The 21,570-nt window shown below is 46.6% G+C and overlaps 1 protein-coding gene across 1 annotated transcript in view; it reads left to right on the top strand.

Moving 5' to 3' along the window:
- Positions 1-377: 377 nt before the first annotated feature.
- The window catches only part of LOC146179269 (uncharacterized), a 92,068-nt gene continuing 70,875 nt past the window's right edge, over positions 378-21,570 (top strand). The window contains exons 1-3 of the mRNA XM_084580164.1: positions 378-497; positions 18,200-18,355; positions 21,415-21,503. Coding sequence (XP_084436290.1) covers positions 378-497; positions 18,200-18,355; positions 21,415-21,503 — 365 coding nt within the window. The remainder of the gene's footprint in view (positions 498-18,199; positions 18,356-21,414; positions 21,504-21,570) is intronic.

Raw genomic sequence — 21,570 nt, 5'->3', positions numbered from 1 at the left:
CTTTGCTTAGCGACGGACGCAGCCTAGAGAATGCCAAAGGAAAAGCTACCGGTACAGAGAAACATACGAGTAGCGGTAAGGAAGGTAGCACCAAACAAGAAGCAGCTGGCACAACCGCCAGCAGAAAAAAAAAAAAGCACAGCATAAACCCTGATCGTGACGTAGAGGACAGCGGTCAGATATGCTGGGGCAGAATAGAAATGTCCAGCATGGGGATCCGCCTACCAACACAGGAAGAAAATTCACTGTGCTCAATTGTGTACATCGCAGAGGTTATAGATCGAAGACTCCAATAACTGGAACAGATAACAGACCTCCTGAAAATGAGATCCACTGCATTAAGGGCAAGGAGTGCAAGGTCCCTACTACAGTGCTACATGGGACTCGATGGAGCCAAGGTGGAATTCTCCCTAGACTCGGGAGCCGGCATTTGCGTGATTGCAAAGCACCTGAAAGTACCATTGCAAGATACGAGCAAGCACCTCATGTCATACAGAGTGAGTGCAGTCCTTGTGGTGTTAGGAGTCTTCAGAGCAAATATGAAAGCCAGAGAGAAGCAGGTTGAAATGAACTTTTACGTCATCCAAAGGGAGCAAGCAGTGAGCTGCGAAACTTTATAGGACCCGTTTCATACAAGTCCTAAACGAAGTTAACTCTCGTGTGAAGTCTGAGAAAGAATTCCCAAGCCTCTTAAAGGCGTCGGAAAAACTGAAAACTTGCATTAAGCTCGAAATCAAGGCAGGCTTGAGACCAGTAGCCCGCCCACACAGGAGCATCCATTTCAAATTGCGAAATTGAGTGAATAAAGCTTGAGGCTAGAACAACTCACATAAGGCAGCAAGACACAAGGCAGCAACAGGACCGACCACGTGGGTTTGTAGTCTCAAAACAAAAGGATCCGGGTGCAGTTAGAATGTGCATGGACATGCTGGAGCCAAACGTTGCCATAAAACTGAGAAAGACGCGTCACGCCGACGGTGGAAGACGTCAGTACCCTCTATAATGCAAAGTGCTCTCGAACTCAAGGCCGAATGAGGGCAACCACCGGCTAGAGCTTCACGAGACATCGCGACAGATAAAAGCGTTCGGAACTAACTGCAAACAGAGAAGATGCAATAGTTCCCTTTGGAGTAAACGCTGCCGCAGAAATTTTTGAAGACGCCACCCGACAGATTCCACCTGACAAAGAGGGGATTAACAATATAAGCGATGATACTTTAGTGTGCGGACGTTCTATCGAAGATTACTTATGCCAATATCATTGAAAGAAGCCGGACTGACCTTGAACAAGTCTGAGGCAGTAGTCAAGTGCATGATTGGTTCAAAGAATCGCTCGGAAAGTCGAAGCTTGGGGATGGTGAACAACTGCAGCCGATTCATCTCACAGTTGGGTCAGATCGTGGAACCACTTCGGGAGCTCACTCGAGAAAACAATACATTTCAATGGACCAGCAAAGAGGATGGGGCTTTGGATAATGTCAAACAAGAATTGGCTGCCAGCCATTCTCTCAACTACTGCGACAGAGAAACCTTCATCACAGATACAGATCAAGAGGAATGCAGTGCGGATTCAAAAGAGTAAAAATAAAAACGTAGTAGCTGTCATGTTATAGTAGAGCGTTTTCCTACAGGAACTTCTATCCTCAAATTGATAAATAAAAGCTGGCCATGGTATTGGCGCCCGAACACTCTTTTTTACTGTAACCGTCTGAAGGAGCTTTTACATTTAAGATGGACCGCAAAACGCTCGTCTCTACCCTCCAAAACCTAGTGAAAAACTATTAGCCAGACTGCCTACAAATAAGTGGAGCTCATACAAAAGAAAAGACAGCCCGGCAGCCTATTTGTCAAGACATGTAAAAGACAGCCCCTCCCTCCCCCCCCCCCCCCCAAAAAAAAAAAAAAAGAAAAGAAACTAACTAATATGCACCGTTTTCAGCATGTCAGCTGTACCCAAAGTCATCACAATGAAGTGGAAAAGGCATACGAGGATGACGTGCTGATGCAGCCGCTGAAAAGTGCCGCCCAGGAGGGAGACAAAAAGACACCAGACAAAATATGCATGGCAAACACCTGCTCTGAAGCCTTTCCCCAGATTCGTCAACAGCTGACGGCAACCGACAACAATGCCACTTTTAGAGGAACTCGATTAGTTCTCCCATCAAGGCAGAGTACTTGACAGTGTTCCATAGCGTTCGCAGCATGGAACGTCGATTATCGAAATTTTGGCAGGTTTTATGAACAATTCAACGACTGGCACACCTGGATGCAATACAATCTCCAAACGGTAGGCTAATTCTTCGAACTATTACCAAGTTAGGGAATTTCCAGAGCAACCACGCCGCTGCGAAATGGGGAAACGAAAGGACGGCCATGAAAGCCATGAAAGGCTATGAACGCGGAGGCGTCAGCCGCCAGGCCGAGGCCAAACCGACTGAGAAAATGCTCGCAAGTCCTAACGGTAGTGGAAACACTATCTAAGCGGGATCAAACGAGGGTTTGAAAATCAAAACGACGATTGTGGTGCCTGTGAAGACTTCGTCGTCGCAAATGACAGGGAGCATCCGTCCCTAGGGAAAGAACGAAGACCTAGGCAGTTGAGACGTTCATAACTGGATACCATCTATGCAAGAGGCACGAGTAAAACAGTTAAAAAGAAAAATGTCTAAAAGGCCAGAATGGATAGGCTGACAGCCGCCGCAGCCAGAGGTGTGACAGCTCGGAAAAAGGTCGCACAATGAATCTGGACGGAGAAGACAGCACGAAAGCCGAGAAAAATAAAAAAGTCCTCTACCGAAGTGCGACATCAAATTCACCATGAAATCCTTAGCATGGTTTGAAGCTAAGCCAATACTCAATAGTGGTAATGGATAAAGCAATCCAAGGATCAGGAGAAGAAATGGAGGCAAACCCTTATCAGAGACAGCGACGGTCTTGAAGCAAATACGAAAATTGACAGAGAAGGCAGTTGCAAAGTCAACACATGCGGCGCACCGGACGTCATTCGGGGAGTCGTGCACGGAGAAATTAATCTAGTTTAGCTCATCTTTAACCGAATTTCATACTTTTATATTAATGCCGAAATCACTACAGGTGCCATTTTGCTTGCTGGCTCAATACCTACGCTTTCCTGCCTACAGTGCGAGCTAAGCCTAAAGCTATTGCGCACCAAGTATGCTTGCTCAGCGCGCTTCCGTCACGGAGAAAAACAACCCGATAGCGATGGTTCAGGAAACCTCTGTATGTTGTTACTTGTTGACTTTTATGCAATGCTCGCGTAAACTGAGCTAAAATTTGCACCAATTGACCAAAAGAGGTTTTCGCGAACACAAGTCGCCCTCGCCCGCGCTCACCTTCGATGCCGACGAGCCTGGCTAGCAGATATTCCTCGGTAGTCGCCGGCCCGTCCGTCAGTCATTGGTGGAAAGGCGTTGAGGCGACTCGGGAACACGGCCACAAAGTTAGGTTCACCACCACGTTAGGCACTACACAAGTTCGGCACACCACCACCACAAAGGTATACAGAAGCATGTCACCGGTCGAAAACTTCCACGTATATAGCCGCTATCCAGTCAATTCAAACGGCAGTGCAAAGTCCTCTCATAGCGGCCGAAGCAAGGCCGACTGGAGCGTCTTCTTTTCAAAGCAGCGGTACCCAACAGGGAAGAAAAATACTTCAGCTTTGAACTAAGCCGAGCCAACTGCTGCGAAAACAGTGCAGCGTCGTTTCCTGGTCTCTCCGGCAATTCGAAAACCTCCACAGGGGCTGGCACTGCATACATACGCACAGGAAATAATTATTCCTGAACATCAGTTCCCCTCCAGTCTTCACGTGCGCAGCAGCCTACTTCTGACGCGCTGCCGCTAGCATAATGGCGACGACCTATCCTCCCGGCTCTTCGTCCACCACCGCAGCGGTCAGCGCGGCTTCTGAGCGGGAATGCTGTCTTTTCCGCCAAGCGCGACCACTTGCGCATGCGTGTTGCTGTGGCAGACAGATTCAGACATGTCTTTTTTCTTTTTTAATGATGGCTGTCTCTTCTGCGTTATCAGCAGCCGACATTGGCGCTGGCCGCGACCGTGACAGTGCACATAGCCACGCCGCTGCTCCTGTGAACAGACGGCCGCAGTCGCGTTTAACAAGGGGGTGCTTTATTTGTCTGTTTCTTGCTTGGCGCGACTAAGCAATATCAGATCTTGCTTACGATCTTGCTTACGATCGTGCTTTTGATACGCGCTCTGCTTCGTCGTACCTGTTTCATGCAGGTGCGCGCGCTTATCGTTCTTGCCTCCAGCAGTCTCATGCAAGCTTTTAAAGGGCTAGCGGACACAAGATGTTTAAAGCTGTCTCCCAGTCCTCGACGTTTTGCGAATTAAATTTTTCAGTTTCGTGGCGCAAGGATATGTCTTCTAGTGTGTTTTAATCGCAGTCATTAAGTGAAACATAATTTAATATGATCTTTAATGTTACGCAGGACGCCGCTCCATATCAGCACCGAGCGATGTCAATCGCAAGGAACTGAGACCAGGTAGGCATATACATATATTGTCACGAACCTTTTAATCTTTATTTATTGCTACTGGCAGCAGCCTGTGCGTGCATCCTTACTACTTTGCATGTACAGCGCATAAAGATCTCGGGATTATTTATTCGTTTACGCTCAGTGCCGCCGAGATATAGCTTTTATATTATTTTTTTTTTGTCACGCAAGATGCGCCGATATATGTATCCCGAGTGGTTTAAGCCACTCGCGTCTGTTTCCACAATGCTCTAGGTTGTGCTAGTCCTCTTTTGCGACTTTATCCAGACGTTTCTGCGACAGCTCTAAAATTGAGCACTGACAAGTGCAACGGGCATTCGTACTGGCCGAATATTTAGAGGAATCCTCCAGGCTGGAGTAGATTTGTAATAAGGAAGTAATTACTGATTCACATCCATTCAAGCATAGCCATACAGCGACAAAGGAAAGATGTACTTGGTACTCTTTTTTGTTTGCAGTCGCAAGCTGATGAAAATGATCCAAGCTGACTCTGAAATGTGCATCATATGGGGGTTAGGTGTATGTGCGCGAAGAGCCGTGATGTCGATCAATTCTTTAGCGTTGTGCTACTTTCATTAATTTCTTGTACGCGTAGTACTTCTTTCAATAATTTCTTGTACGATATTGACATGATGGCCATGGTCGCCATGGAAATGCTCGTGTTATATGTTCACTAGCTGCGCCAAACAATGACTGTTCCTTGCATTGCGCTATCTTCGCGTACAGCACACAAAGTCATGGCATTTTTTTTTTTTTAATGTTTGCAGAGTATTATGAGGGTGACTTGGGTGAAACAGCGCGAAAGAAGCCCGAAGGCAAAGCAAAGAAGGGACAGGAAAGAGCGCTGACTGACAACTGAATTTTATTGAACGAAACTCGTACAATATATAGGAAGGCAGTGGAAAAGATAATCAGATGCCGCCAACGTCACATGGCGGTAAAGAGCCAAAAAGCGATAAAAACATAACAGGGTGATAAAGCTAAAAGTGTGCTGATTTCAACAAGAGATGAAAACAAAATGAAGAAGTTTAACTTGATGACAAAAACAGTAAAAGGAACATGGTGTAAAGAGCAAAAAAAAAAAAAAAAAAACGGTAAAAGCTAAAAGTCAACTGAATTCGAAAGTGGATGAAAACAAAGGAAAAAAGTTACACTTGAAGACATAAACAGTCAATGGAACATGGTGTAAAAAACCATAAAACAGATAAAACATCGCTAGCAGGTAACAAGTATAAAACCGATAAAAAACTGACGAAATTAAATTGTGGAAAAGATAAAAACTGATAGAAAGTGACCACGTGTGAATAAAAATTGCGCACAGACCTTCACGAAAAACGAAGAAATCAACGATTAAAACACGCGTAGTGAGCGAAAAACCTAACAAAGTTGTTCCAAGAAGGCAAGTTTATTCTCGTACAAAGATTTTGAAGCATCGCTTACACAATCCGAGCCCTTTCTTTTTATAAAGAACGCTTCTTTCAACTCCCGGGCTACGTTATCCCTACTTCTATCTAGAACAACTGTTTCGCGTAAACGAGGCATGCATTTGCATTCTCTGCAATGAAGTGCTAAATTAGAGCCAGTGCCATTTCAAGTAAGCGCTCGTGTTCCCTTAAACGTTCGTTCAAGCACCGTCCGGTTTGTCCGATATAAACTTTGTCGTATGTAAGCGGAATCTGGTAGGTATATCACCCCTTCCCTACACCTGACGAACATGTTAGCATGCTTCATGCCACAGGTTTGTTCTCTTAGTTTTTCGTTGTTAATCCTATGACACAACGTAGCTAGCTTGGAAGGGGTAGAAAACACTACAGGAATCCTATACTTATTGGCAACTTTTTTCAAATTATGAGCTACACGGTGGGAATACGGGACAACGGCTGGTCTCGCCCTCCTGTTGCCTTCCTGGGTAACATTTCTCTTTTTGCCTTTAACTTTTTGGAGCAAAGCTTCAGTCACTGCCGATATCACTTTCTGCGGAAAACCTGCCCGTAGTAGCCGTGCTGCCTGCAGTTGCCACGGGAGTTGTCCTTCAATGAGGCTTTGTAAAACTCGAACGGTGTGGCGCACAACTCCGCGGATTGAGCTTACACTTTGGTTTTACTGGCTACTCGTATTGCGCCAGACCACGACACCGGGCTTAGCAGAGGCGAGGTGCCAGTGCAGAAAAGTGGTAACTGCACCACCCGCAAGAGCACGGACGGCACGTTCCTCAACATCAGCGGCGCGTGCCCACGTGACCCATCGAACATTTGAATTCACCGCCGGGTGAGGCCCGATGTCAGCGATTTTATGGTTATTTAGAGGTATACCCAAGACTGGAAGCTTTGCGTGTAGATCACTGGGCTACCCTTATCTTCTTCAGAGCGAAAAAAAAAATAAATTCGATGCCCATATCGACGCTCAGTTGCTCCTCTATTGCAGTAAACTGAAAAATCTGAAATGCTTACAATACCTCCGACCACTGTCTACTTGTTTGGATATATTGACAACAGAGTATAGACCAACACCGTGTTTACAAACAAAGGGGGCGCTCGCGGCGTTGCAGCCGACTGGGGGTGAAAAATAGGGTTAGCGCCCATAGGAATACATGGAACCGAAATATTTCTAAGCAGTTTTTTTAATTTCAAGAGATTCCTATGATGTCCTTAGTCGGTGCAGAGTAACCGTGAACATCCTAGAGCAGATCGTGAAAGTATGAAATTTCATGACCGAGGCGAAGAACGTATGGGGGTGCAAGTTGGGAGGGCGACCCATAAAAACACAAGTAAACGCAACTTACCGCAACATTTTTCTCGTTTCGCAGAGCGCCAGAAGTGGTGGCCGGTCGTTAAACATTTGCCAGCGCTTTGAAGAAGTATTCTGAGTCATTGCGGAGGCAGTCTACTTTTAAAACTCCCCGAATAATCTATGTTGTGAATCCGAACACCCCCAAAATGCTCATGTAGCGAAACACGTAGTTTTGTTTACAGTCTTATATGCTGCCGCATGGAGTAAATTAGCTTGATAATACTGTCCCTCAAGTGATACATCCTAGACAGAATTACATTTAAAAGGCAGTTGTCAAACGCCGTATGATAAAACGGACCGAACGAGAGTCGCGCATTGCAGCAGACGACAGCGCAGCTGGCGATACCCTCCGCGGCCGCCTCCAGATCCGGAGCGTCTGCTAGCGACAGCGCCGGTGGTGCTTTGCCGTCTGCAACTGTGCGCGGTCAGTTTATCGGGCTGTGAATGGTCCCACAAGTCACCAGACTTACATTACTTGCAAGAGAATGTAGTGTGTCATGCAGTATGACGTCGGTGTCAGTTCGAGCATAATAAGGTGTCAGTGAGTCAGGATTATAATGTCTTGTGTGCCGTGTTCGGTGGTGCTTTGCCGTCTGCAACTGTGCGCGGTCAGTTTCGCGGGCTGTGAACGGTCCCACAAGTCGTCAGACTTACATTACTTGCAAGAGAATGTAGCGTGTCATGCAATATGACGTCGGTGTCAGTTCGAGCATAATAAGGTGTCAGTGAGTCAGGATTATAATGTCTTGTGTGCCGTGTTATTGCAGGAGATATATAAGGGGACTGGTTTATTGAAAATTTCTTTTTTATCAGAAGAGAAAGGAATTCAAGCCTCAGCAGTTTTCTGCGGGATTCGAGTGTGGGAATACAACTTTCTAGCATTGCTTGAGAGGATGAGTCAAGCCTAGCGAATTTATTGAATATAAACCGAACTGTCTTTCTATGCATTTTTTCAAGGCGGTTGATAATGGACTTAGCATGAAGATCCCATGCTAAGCATGCATACTCTAGTTTAGGTCTAATAAATGAGAGGTAAGAGGGTGATTTTACGGAAGAAGGGGAGTTTTTAAGTTTATGTTTCAGGAAACAGAGTTTGCAGAAGGCAGAGGAGCAGATTGTATTAATATGCAAGTTTCAGGACAGAGTAGAAGTTAAGTAACACCCAAGTATATGTATACCTGTTAGTACGGCGCAGTTGTGAAGTGCCTAGGGAGTAAGAAAAAGTAAGCGGGCCTTTTTTACGAGTAATACGGAGGCATACTGATTTGTCAGCGTTTATCAACATCCCCCCATTCCCTGCACCAATTCATTATGTTGTTTAAATCTGTTTGAAGGACAATATGATCACGTGGAGTCGTCACATCTCTGTACAAAATACAATCATCAACAAAGTCTTATTTGCACACCCGGACTCACAACATTCACGATGTCATTGATATATATGAGGAATAGTAGGGGACCCAGAACACTACCTTTGTGCACCCAGGACGTGACTAAAAGAATGACCTAGCTGATTTCGCCAATTTTAACATACTGCGTTCGTTTAGTAAGGTAAGCAATTAACAATCCAGTTTACAAAAATGTCAGGTATGCCAGTCGTTCTTAGTTTGAAAATTAATTTGTCGTGCGCAACCTTATCAAACGCTTTGGTGAAATCTAAAAATAGTACATATATTTGTCCATTACTGTCGAGGGATAACACAAAATTATGAATTACTGATACCAGTTGTGTTACAGTGGAATACCCCTTTCTGAAGCCATGCTGAAGCTCTGTAAGTGCATTGTTTCCAGCCCAGAATTCTTTGATGCAGTTTGCCACAACGTGTTCCAAGAGCTTACAGCATTGAGATGTTAACGAAATGGGGCGATAATTTTGAAGTAATTTTCGATCTCCCTTTTTGAACACCGGAACAACTCGGGCCACTCTCCAGTCATCCGGTAGCTCTCCCGACGAAAGCGACACAGTAAAAATTTTGACGAGAAATTTCGAAACATGTTCAGGATACCGCTTTAGGAAGATGTTTGATATTTCGTCAGGACCATGCATGAAGCTTTGGTATTCATCATCATCAAAACGTTTTATTTTCACCGAAATTAGACTCCTTTTTGGACCCCCCGGCACGCAGGCCTAAGGGAGCCCTACTCAGGAGCCTCGCAAACTAAGGTCTGGTGAAGACACATTCTGCTTCACGGCCTCAGGGTTTACCAGCATATTGACAATACCAGCATAAGAAACAAAACTGGCATCACATACACATTCATTGGAAAACCCAGTAATAACATCTGATACTGAAAAAAACTGAAAATATTCATTAAAGTTACAGATATTTGTACCCAGAACTACACATACTAAACAAAATTCACCCTACGATATACGCGGACACATGTCCTTGGCGTCACAAAAAAACAACAAAAAAAAAACATAAAAATAAATAAAAACCAGACTATATCACATCACATGGGCCTGTCAAAACATAGACGTGGAAAATACGAAACCCAAGTGTGGAGCAATGGGAGACTGCTGTCCAGCGATCGCTGCGAAGACCAGCAAGGTCTGGCCACGGCAGCTGAGCCCTGGACTGAGGGCAACCGACCAATGGTAGGAGGTGGACGAAGTCGACGGAGAAAACTCCTGGGGATACAAGGAGACACCTTTGAATACGCCCCAAAACCACCGAAATATAGCATAAAACCAAATAAAGTTTTTCCTTCCTTTTGAGATCACTGCAGAAAGTCGTGGTGAATGGCCTAACTGCTCAAGACATAACACATGCGGAAGACGTTTCCATCGCATTAGCCGCCGCAGACCAGGACTCGCGAGTCATCGTCACCGACTCGAGAGGGGCCTGCAGAAATATTAAACAGGGGTACATTCCTCTCTTTGCGCACCACATCCTCCAAAACAGCTAGCGACTACCTCGGGGCCTCCGCGTCTCAAACGATTGTGAGCTCCAGCTCACATGGGCCTCGAAGGCAATGAAACGGTAGACGCCGCCGCCCGCGCGCTCTCTCCGGGCAACGCCTTCAGACCCTTTTGATACGGATCCCGAACCCTATCCAGCCCTCACTTTTCGAGAAATTACTGAGTTATTCCAATTCGGCTATGTGATTTATCCCAAGCCTTGTAAGGGCCTTACAAAGGTAGACGAACGCACACTCCTCCGTCTTTGCACCAAAACGCTGCTCTGCCTGGCAATTGGTTCACCGGAAGGGAAAGGCGCAGTATCTGTCACACTTGCTCTGTGGACACCTGAACCGCGCCGTAGGGGAACTGATTTATTTATTTATAGGAAGGGAAAGGCGCGGTAACTGTCTCACTTGTTTTCTGTGGACACCGCAACCGCGCCGTAAGGGAAGGGAGGAAGGTGGGAATGAAAGTGGAAAGAGAGAAAGAGGAGCCGTAGTGGAGGGCTACGGAGTAATTTCGACCACCTGGGGATCTTTAACGTGCGCTGACATCGCACAGCACACGGACGCCTCTTCGTTTCGCCTCCATCGAAATGCAGCCGCCGAGGTCGGGTTCGAACCCAGGTACTCCGGCACAGTAGTCGGGCGTCTTACCACTGCACTGGGAAGGGATGAAGGTGGGAGTTAAAGTGGAAAGAGAGAGACGGGTGCCGTAGTGGAGGGCTACGGAGTAATTTCGACCACCTGGGGTCTTTAACGTGCGCTGACATCGCACAGCACACGAACGCCCCTTCGTTTCGCCTCCATCGAAACGCAGCCGCCATGGTCGGGTTCGAAGCGTAGTAGTCGAGTATAGTCGAAGCGTAGTATGCAGGGGTAGTCGAGCGTCTTACCACTGCATACCCGGCGGGGCGCCCGGCAATCCGGCAGTTTTAAAACACCTTTTTCCTGCCTGTACAGGAAATTGCCCGCACTGTGCGGAGAAGTCGTTTAACATCTTTCACATATTATGGGCATGCCAATCAACCCCGAACCTCACCCCCAAACCCAACTCCAGCCGGAAGGATTGGGAGGCAGCCCTGCTCGGCTGCTCCGACCTGGCGAGCCTGAAGGCCCTGGTCCACCGAGCCCGAGCCGCGGCGGTCGCCAATGGGCTCTTGTAATGAGGAGCCCACCTAGTGATTGCGGGGGGTTCCCGGCTGCGTATTTGGGTTAGCTCGGTACGGTGGCTCCGCAAGGGACAAAACGACAGAAGAGACGAAGAAAGGGGGCTGTTCCGACTAGCGTCTACCGCCCCCAGGAGCCGGGCAGCCTAGCGATTAACAGCGCATGCTTTTTCAATGGGCGTCATGTTGGACACGGCTCTAACTTGAGAAAGCCTATAATGCTAGTAGTAGTAGTAGTAGTAGTAGTAGTAGTAGTAGTAGTAGTAGTAGTAGTAGTAGTAGTAGTAGTAGTAGTAGTATAGAGGAAGACTCGTTACACGAAGTTGGCACTGAATTGTCTGTAGGTAACGGCCGAATTAACTGGCTAAATATTATCTTCACAGTCTTAATTTAGTAAAGAAATATTAATGTGTGTATTATTATTATTATTATTATTATTATTATTATTTAGTAGTAGTAGTAGTAGTATAGTATTATAGGCTCTCTCAATTGAAAAAGCATGCGCCGCTAATCGCTAAGTTCACTGTAGCTAGGCTGCTCGGCTCCTGGGGGCGGTAGACGCTAGCCGGAATAGCCCGCTTTCTGGTGGGAGTGAAAGTGGAAAGAGAGAAATAAGAGCCGTAGTGGAGGACTGCGGAGTAATTTCGATCACCTGGGGATCTTTAAGATCATTTTACGGTTCTACGGGGAATGATGAGTTGCGGGTTTGCACGCTTTATGCGTGATACGTGCCACGCCCTCTCGCTGGGGATCTTTAACGTGCGTTGACATCGCACAGCACATGCGGGCGCCTCCGTTTCGCCTCCACCGAAACGTCGCTGCCGCGGTCGGAATCGAACCCGGGTACAACCGTCGGTAGCAGGTGAGCCCCCACCACAAACGGCATGCCCACCTCCCTCTTTCTGGTGTGACGTATATATGACACACACATGCTGTGCCGCTTGCGCCCCGCCGGGGTGGTGCAGTGGTAAGACGCCCGACTACTGTGCCGGAGTATCCGGGTTCGAACCCGACCTCGGCGGCTGCGTTTCGATGGAGGCGAAACGAAGAGGCGTCCGTGTGCTGTGCGATGTCAGCGCACGTTAAAGATCCCCAGGTGGTCGAAATTACTCCGTAGCCCTCCACTACGGCTCCTCTTTCTCTCTTTCCACTTTCACTCCCACCTTCCTCCCTTCCCTTACGGCACGGTTGAGGCGTCCACAGAAACAAGTGAGGCAGTTACCGCGCCTTTCCCTTCCTATAAATCAATCAATCGTTGTGCCGCTGCAGGTCAAATGTTCGGCGCCAGATGACCAGCCACGGCGCAGGAGAGCCGGCAAGGAGACCCTCCCCCTGGCTGAGCCCCTGCCGCGAAGTCCATGTCGGTGTAAATGTTCTTCTCACTCACTCACTCACTCACTCACTCACTCACTCACTCACTCACTCACCGCCCCGCCGGGGTGGCGCAGTGGTTACGGCGCTCGACTACTGTTCCCAAGGACGCGGGATCGAATCCCGGCCTCGGCGGCAGCTTTTCGGTGGAGGCGAAAAGCAAGGCGCCCGTGTACTGTGCGATGTCAGTGCACGTTAAAGAACCCCAGGTGGTCGAAATTTCCGGAGTCCTCCACTACGGCGTCTCTCATAGCCTGAGTTGCTTTGGGACGTAAAACCCCACAAACCAAACCAAACCAAACCACTCACTCACTCACTCACTCACTCACTCACTCACTCACTCACTCACTCACTCACTCACTCACTCACTCACTCACTCACTCACTCACTCACTCACTCACTCACGCTGTCGGGTGTTCTTCTTTTCTTGCGTTTCTGCGTCTTTCGCTGGTTTAATATGTTACATTCCCACCAACTAGTCGAATTGGTCACATGTTACCAGATGGCCAGATTTGGCATGGGAGAAGTACATAGAGTTCCAGCTCTAAAGTATAGGAAAAATCGCGGGATAAAAAGGGGGTGGTAAAGGCGCTATCCGGACTATTAAAGCGAGTCGTGAGCGTCCCCCTATTACAAATCGCGCACTGCCTAAGGCCTTGCTAAACCATGCTCAACAGCGCTATTTTGTTCGTATAATTAGTTCAAGCCATGCACAAAAGCTACACTGCTTATGTGGCACGTGGAGGACACCAGCTATAGATATATCGACTCTACCTGGCGGGTATCTTTATCCTGCAGTGGTATAACGCACAGTACCCGCAATCGATTAGCTTTTCTCCTCCATAATAAAACCGCCACTGCGACCGGAAGGTCGAAGGTGTTCGATTGCTGGACCCCGGAACTCGGGTTTGAATCTCGGCTGCGGCAGCCGCTTTTTGACGGAGGCGAAAAGCCATAGGAGCCACTGTACTGTGCGATCTATTAGTGCACGTTAAAGAACACTGGATAATCGAATTTTCCGGGGCCTTGCACTACGATGTCGTCCATAGCCTGAGTTGCTTACGTCCAACCCTATTAAACAAGACCGAAACCGCGTCCTTGGAATCAGCAGTCGAGCGCCGTAAACATGCACTAAGCCACCGCGGCGTGGGGAAACATCCATAAAGCTAATCACTGTACCACCGTGCACTGTGCATAACGGAGGAAACGGTATGTGCTATCCGAGGATCCGAAGGAAGTCGGCGCTCTCTGTCTTAAAATGAGAGCCACTCCAACCTGACGCACGCGCTATCGCGCATCGCCAGTTAAAAACGAAAAAAATTATTCTCATTACTCAAAAAAAAAAAACACGTCACTGGCGCCGCCGTGTTGGCGAGCTTGCGGAAAATGGAAACGGAAGAGGGGGAAGGAGATGCCGCTAATTCTTCCATTTCACGGAGTTCGGGAGTCATCGCAGTCGCAGTGTCTAGAACCGCTAGCGACAGCGGCATATCATAATACGTGCGGATCCAGTGCCCGATTATCCGTGCCTGGAGCGCAGAAAAGCCGACGACACCGGCTTTTCTGCGACACGAGCTCCAAGGAGCTCGCGTAAGGAGCTCCGTTAAGGAGCTCGTGTCGCAGAAAAGCCGATGTGGTCGGCGGCGTTGGCCGTGAGCGATAAATCCCGGCATGCACTTCATAAATAAAAAGCAACTTCCAAGATGGGCTGGGTGGGAATCGAACCAGGGTCTCCGGAGTGTGAGACGGAGACGCTACCACTCAGCCACGAGTTCGATGCTTGAAAGCGGTACAAAAGCGCTTCTAGTGAATGCGGTGTTGCCTTAGAAACGTGCCGTAGAACGTTATACTGCGGTGTATATCGGTAATTATGAGCATGTTACTTACAGAAGTCGCAGTTACACGAGTAGCGAAGTACGTTTTCGCTACATTTCTTCTGGGATACCCTGCTACATTTCTTCTGGGATACCCTGCTGCGAAGCGCGGACCCTGCGATCCAGCACCGCACCGTCCATCTGGCGGAAGAGGCCGCAAGAAGCCAAGGGCTACCTGCCAGCCTCTAATCCGCGGGCGCTCGACTCCCCGTTTCCGATGGAATTAAAAGTTGTACAACCAACCAACCAACCAACCTCACGGGTTGTAGAATCAAGCGTCTTTCCTTTCTTTAGATCACTATCTTCGCTCACCCGCTTCTCCCCTTCGGGCCGCGCGGGTACCGATGCGAGGATGCCCCAATACCCTTGCGTTTAATAAGTTTTCTCGCTCTCTCCCTTTCAAACATCCAGCGTGCGTCACAGTGGTGTTTAGGCGAAGCGGCTCCTCTTTCCGCTCACAGCGCGATTGCTAGGTGCAGCGTCTGATGCCGGACGCCTCTGACGTGATCGCTGCGCCGTAGCGCTTCTGCTGGGAAAGCGTCCCCTGCGATGTGTGACTGACCGACATACTCAGTGCGTGTGAACGCTAAAGGAACACGGGAGCAAGAAACGTTGTAGTGTGCACAACACAGTGCGATAATGTAGATTGTGAGAAGCACTTGTTTGAACAAATAATTAGAAAAAAGTTGTACAGTGCACTTAGAAGTGTTGAGTATGAAAACTATGTGTGTGACTCAAGAGCATACCGAGCGGATGAGTGGGCGGTGCGAACGAGGTGCAATAACGCTATCGCGTTCCACTCTTGAAGGCGAAGCTTAAGCGTCCTCCAAATTTGTTCCTCCCGCCATACCACCTCCCACTTCCTTTTCCAATAGGGCATATTGTAGTTTCGTCTCGCGGCCCCATCCCGAAGTTATTCTCTAGCAACATGACCTCCGAGATTTCTTCCACGAGCGCGAAAAGTGCGCAGCGCGGGGCGATCTCGGAGGCCGTGTTAGCAGACGCTCCTCGCGCCAGAGGAGCAGCAGCTTGCAGGAAATTTCCGCGCATTTTAACGGTCTTGAAGATGTTTCAAACCAATAGAAAATGAAAAAAAAAGGGGGGGGGGGGGGAGGGGCTACGCATGCAAAATTGCGCCTTCAAATGTTCGCGCTCGCGTAACACATAACGCTAGCGCCCCCACACAGTCCCTCAGTGAAACAGACCGCCAATTTCATCTATGGAGCACCGTGCCGTGGAGCTTGTATGGAGACTGGCTCGACGCTGCAGTGGTTGTAAGCACTGTCTCCAGGAGGCACTGGTGGATCTCATTCACCTCGTTTGCCGAAGTGGTACGTGATAGCGCAGTTCTTTTCACTGTGCATTAAGTCGTGTTCGTGGTTACTGATCACGAGGAGTTCTACGTTGCGGGCCGTTGGTGATGGAGTCGTTCAGGACCGACCAAGGATGGAAGCCAAGAGTGAGCGTTACAGTCTTGAAGGTAAGCTTTCCGGAAGGGTATTCCATACGAACGTTCCGCGGAAGATATACACACTGTTGGTTTCGAAGGCGCGAAGTGTTTAAATTTGTGTTTGACTTAATTGTGACGATAACGTGGTCGAAAAGTGGTAATCAACTTTCGACAGCAAGCTCAGCGTTCGCGAAGTTGCACGGGGGAGGCGCCTGCGCGACGCTGCTTCGGCGCGCGTTTCAGGATTGTCGGCCGATCATGCGGCGAACCTTTCGTGGACGGGTTCCTCAGCGCTCGTTTAATTTTCTGGTTTGCAGATACAGGCTGTAATTTGCGTACAGCACGTTCGCTTGGTGCTGACTTGCTGTGTCTGGAAAAAAAAAAAGAAAAAAAAAAACTCAGATGCCGGTTTAGAGCTCCGCTTGCAGAAGCAGAAGGCGCACGCAACCTAGCTACGTTTGAAAATTATACTGATTCACACAGATGGTAGTCTCCATTAGGTAAAACCGAAAGGTCCAGCTGGGATCAGTTGATAGCACCTCAATTACAATAATCTAGAATATTTTAGAGCAACATACCTCAATACACGTGCACCATACAGTGTACTAGAATACTTCACCCATGCATGATCGGCGTCGGCCACGGCTGCGTACAGGCTGGTAACGAAAGGTAAATAAGAGTCTATGCTCTTATTCGACCACCTCTCTCGAGCAGTCAAGCAGAATTATAAATGGCTTTATAATTAATTGTTTCGGTTCTTCGGGCCTGCTGTATGAATTGTGTTGTCGCGTCTTCGTGAACGCGGCCCAGAAACAAATTCTATGTTGCTTAATTATTGAGTCGCTTTGATTTGTTGGTGCACAGAAGAGAAACAACATCCACATATAAATTTAAGGGGGAATAAATTTGATTGTATTTCGATTTTTCGTGAACGTGGATGTTTTCTTTTCTCTTACGTGCGCATAATGTCATTTGTGGTTGTACGTACGCGATGCTGTCACAAGCGCACACATAGCGCCACATTTTTCCTTCGGTGTAATCGAAACCAGAGGTGTAACAATAATAGATGGATATTTCGATTTTCAATTCAATGTGGAACTTGATCGCAGTCGGAGAAAACAGTACTGCAATTATACTGATTCACAACTCGCGCTGCGCAGTTGCTTTCCCTAAATTCCCTGAATGTAGGGAATTTAAGAGGTTTCGGTTGTGAAAACTGGGGGAAAATAGTATTCCCAGAGGCATCGCACGAAGTTCACGTGCAGAGAACTCAGTTTCTGGCGAAAACGGTTAGAACGGACGTAAAGGCTGCGGAAATGCTGTCTGCACAGCTGCGTAAAGGACCGCGGCAACGAAGGCTAGGCGAACTACGCGTCAGAAAACATCGCTTCTTCCGAGACGGGCAGCAGCGGAAACGGAGTGGTGATGGTTTATGAATTGCCCTTGATTTTCACAGCATTTGCATGGACTGCGAATTTTATATGCATGTCGCTTGCACGAGCTCGCCGCAGCCCAGCAAGAAGCATCAATTCGATCTTTGCTGGCGTACGTCGAAGTCGCGTCTCGGTTCAACTCACGTGTTCCAGAATCAATAAGAAAATGACTAATATGGGACCAACAGGTGTGAGAAGTTTTGAAAATATGCCAGTAAATTTTTACCGGTTCCGGCACTAATGACAGCGTTTGCAGTGATGTATATATTGATGTACGTTTGTTAGTGCTTTTACTGAGAAAAGAAAGTAAATAACATTTTCTGTGCAGAGTATACTCTTGTTGAGTGTTATTGCCGCGAAAAATATTTTAGAAAACATTTCCTAGATGCTATATGTTGTGCAGAACTTAAGTTGCAATGAAGTTTTGCTGTGACAAAAGTGGAGGTTTCAGTTCTATTATGAATGCCTATGATATTACTCGGAGGCACATTTAGTGTCCACCAATTTGTTTTGTCTTTGTTTATAGTTCAGAGACTGCGTAGTCAAAAAATGTGCCCTTTCAGATTGATAGACTTCATTCAGCCAGTGTACATGTATCATCAGATTACTGCCACTACGATTTCATATTTTGAAACAACAGTCATGAAATTAAATTACATATCTGCAGGTGCTGTCACCTACTCACTTTTTGGTGAAGGAATGTCCAGGCCCCCATATGTCTCAGGTTGGAAGAGAGTTCATCACCATGGAGTCAAAGATCAAGAAACTTTTAAAGAAAAAAGATGTCAAGCTTTCAAGTGAAATGCCGCCTGAGATTGGATCTGTAAGTGCTGGTAATTACTACTTGATTGGTTCTCAAGTCTGACATGAAACACTTGTCTTCCCTATAGGCGAAGTTACTACTTGTGTACTGTCACCTGTTTAATTAAGGTTTAACTAGTGCAGTGTCCCTACTGGTTAGCATCTGATCGGTGCAGCTCCTCTGACTGTGCTTACAGTACAGGTTACCTTTAATTCAACCTTTAATCTTCGTTAAGGCTATTAAATTAAACAAATTATTAAATTAAACAAATTATTAAATTAAACAAGACATTTTAAAATGGTTGCTGCAGGGGAGGTCAGTTTATGTGAGAGAACTGTTATTCTAGCAAAGATTTTTGAAAATACTACCATGCGATTTGCCGCTCATTGTAGACAAAAATATGAATTTCATATATTTGTACACTTGTAAAGAAGGCTAATTGTTACTGAAACTGAGGAAAGCCTCTTGGGGATTGTTCCTGCCTTTTTGTCTGTGAGATGTTGATCAATAATAATATAGTAATATACTAGTACTGTCATCATCTTTACTTTAAAGATAATTAGAAAATAGAAAGAAACTGAACCAAACTCTCTACCTCCACATGTAGCATATGTGTGACGTTCCGTCAATTGAACCGCGAGAGCAGCTATTCTGTCGTCTCCTTTTGAGAGAATTTATATTGAATGTAACCATCCATAAAGGTGGATTTAGGAATATTGGCTGCTATGGTGGAGGCAAGAAGTTACATTCAACATAAATGCCCTTGAAAATAGAAAATTTGGTATTGGCCGTTATGGCTTAGTTGGTGGAGCACTGTATGTGACACGCAAAGAATGTGATTTTATATACCACCGAAAGCATGTGATCGTGTTTTCTTCTACCTTCTGATCAATTACCTTTGTGGGGAAGAAATGATTATACTGATTTCTCATCGATAAACATGGAACACCTACAAAAATAGAAACTTTCCCTTAGGTCGTATTTCCTTATGCTTTCCTCGATTTCATTGGCCTGGCCTTTTTTATTCTTCTGTGAGATTGCATTTTTTTATTCATTTGTTTATACTTTCAGTCCCATGCAGAAGTGGATACAAAGCGAGCAAAATGATAATAGTGGATTGAATGAGGGAAACAAGTGTAGTTACAAAGAGACACAAAGTAAAAATTCATCATCACAGGCGCACCACGATAGCAACAATATCAATTCAATGCAGTTAACATGCTCTATGAATTATTTGACTGAGTTGCAGTTCGCAGCATCTGATGGCAAAAATTATGGATAGTTTATCCATGCTTTTCGGCTTTAGACTTTATGCATGAATTTATGCTGCATTACCTCAGTCGGTTAGAAAGATGTCATGAATTTGAATAATTGCTGGCGTAATCAGCTCTCTGTTCATTGTTTACAGGGTATTTACTAAGTTAATTGCTAGTAGAGTTAGAATAACCTAGATTGAAATTTTGTCTGAGGGTAGGAGGGGGAAGGCAGGCTGAATTGGGATTGAATTGGATTGCAAAACATTTTTGTTGTTCAGAGCAGGATGAAGGAGAAGTGAAAAGCTTTTTCTTTATGGGAGACAAGGTGTCTGCAGCATGTACAGGGCAGGGATAATTAATCTACGGGGCTTGGGAGTGATCTTTGTCTTCCATCGTCATCAGAGTTAGCTTGATGATGATGGATAACTGTTTTAGTAGTGACTTTGGCATCTTCACAGCAAAACGTGAACTGGATATAGGGACCTTTTAGTGAAGGGAATAGTTGTTTTATGGGTTACTACTACAATGTAAATTAGTATTTTGTTTGACTTTATATTCAGGAATCACACAAGTAGGCAAGTGTAGCACTGAAGAAGGGGAAAAGTGTTCCCAGAAGAGAAGGCAACCCAGGCAATTCAGAAGAATTTTGCGCTTGTGACGAAGAAAGCTAGTAGAGCAAAAGCCATCGTGTATGTGATGAATGAGCTGCAGCTGACCAGATTGGCCAAGGTGATCAGCAATTGAAAGAAGAGTGCTTTATGTGTTTTTTATGCGAAGCATATTGCTAGAGGTAAACCACAGCCCTTCGTGACAGTTACACGCCGTGCAAAGAATGTGGAATGCTACGTCACACCACGTGATGCGCTGACGTCACGACAGAGGAGAGACGAGGGTGCAGCTCGCGCCGTCGGCTGCAGTTGCATGCCGTGCGGACCACGTGGTATGGTGACGTCACACCACGTGATACGCTGACGTCACGACAGAGAAGAGACGGGGGTCCAGCTCGCGCCGTTGGCTGCGGTGGTACGCCGTGCACGTCGGTGTTCTAAGAGGTTTTGCTTTGCGTACATATTCGCGTAGTGGCAATCGAGTATCGTTGGCCTGAGGGACGACATGTTCGTTGTGCGTGTCGGTAACACAGTTAGATTAGAGATGAACGAGTCATGCTATTGCCTAGTTTTATGTGATGGGAAAACATTGTGCATTTCAAGTTTAAACCGTGTAAAAGCACGTGTAACCAAGGAAAGAAAAGTTTAGCCAAGTGTAACCATGGAAAGCCGTGTTTAGCAATCAATATGCTTCGCATCTGACCAGGCTTAACCAAGCTAAGCCTCAGCCATTTTTTCGTTAAAACTCACAAATCAGACTCGTTGTTTAGATGTATTAGGAACGAACGTGAACGTGATTCATGGCAGCTACAGGTGTGGGGTGATTTTTCTAGTTTGTGTTTATGTGGCAGAAGTTGTGGTTGTCTTGCTGCTAACATTTTTTGCTGGCTAGACATATCTGCTTGGGAAAGAAGAGGTATATAAGTGTGATGTACTTGGAAGTAGAGGAGGAAGTGGTGGCTGAGTGTGAAAGAGGAAGCCTGGGTTCTGTTTTGTACTACAGTTGCTAGTGTACGCCTGTGTTGTGTTTCTCTCTACGTGTTTGTCTATGTTGCGCCGCAGTTCTGGGTATTACGCATCAACTCGCCCCACAAGCTGTTATTCTGAGAAAAGTGTTCAAAGGTATTCACTGCTGTAGTTGTATGTTGCAGCTAAACCAGACTCTTGACCATTGTTGCAGGGTTTTCTTCGTTACTTTTTTGTTTTGTGCATGTAGGTCATGTTAGTGAACAAGCCAAAGGAAAAGGAGTGGTACCGGGCACTGGTCAACAAGGTTGTGGACAACGAGGGTGACTACAAAGTGGAGTGAGTCCCTTTTATTGTGTCGTACAGTACGAGTGCTGGTTTTGTTACACATGCTAGAGCACTGTCA

The sequence above is a fragment of the Amblyomma maculatum genome, chromosome 9 (genome assembly GCF_055883805.1).
Source record: "Amblyomma maculatum isolate TAMU_Amacu chromosome 9, ASM5588380v1, whole genome shotgun sequence".
In the NCBI taxonomy this organism is placed as follows: domain Eukaryota; kingdom Metazoa; phylum Arthropoda; class Arachnida; order Ixodida; family Ixodidae; genus Amblyomma; species Amblyomma maculatum.
This window is presented reverse-complemented; position numbering and strand designations above follow the sequence as displayed.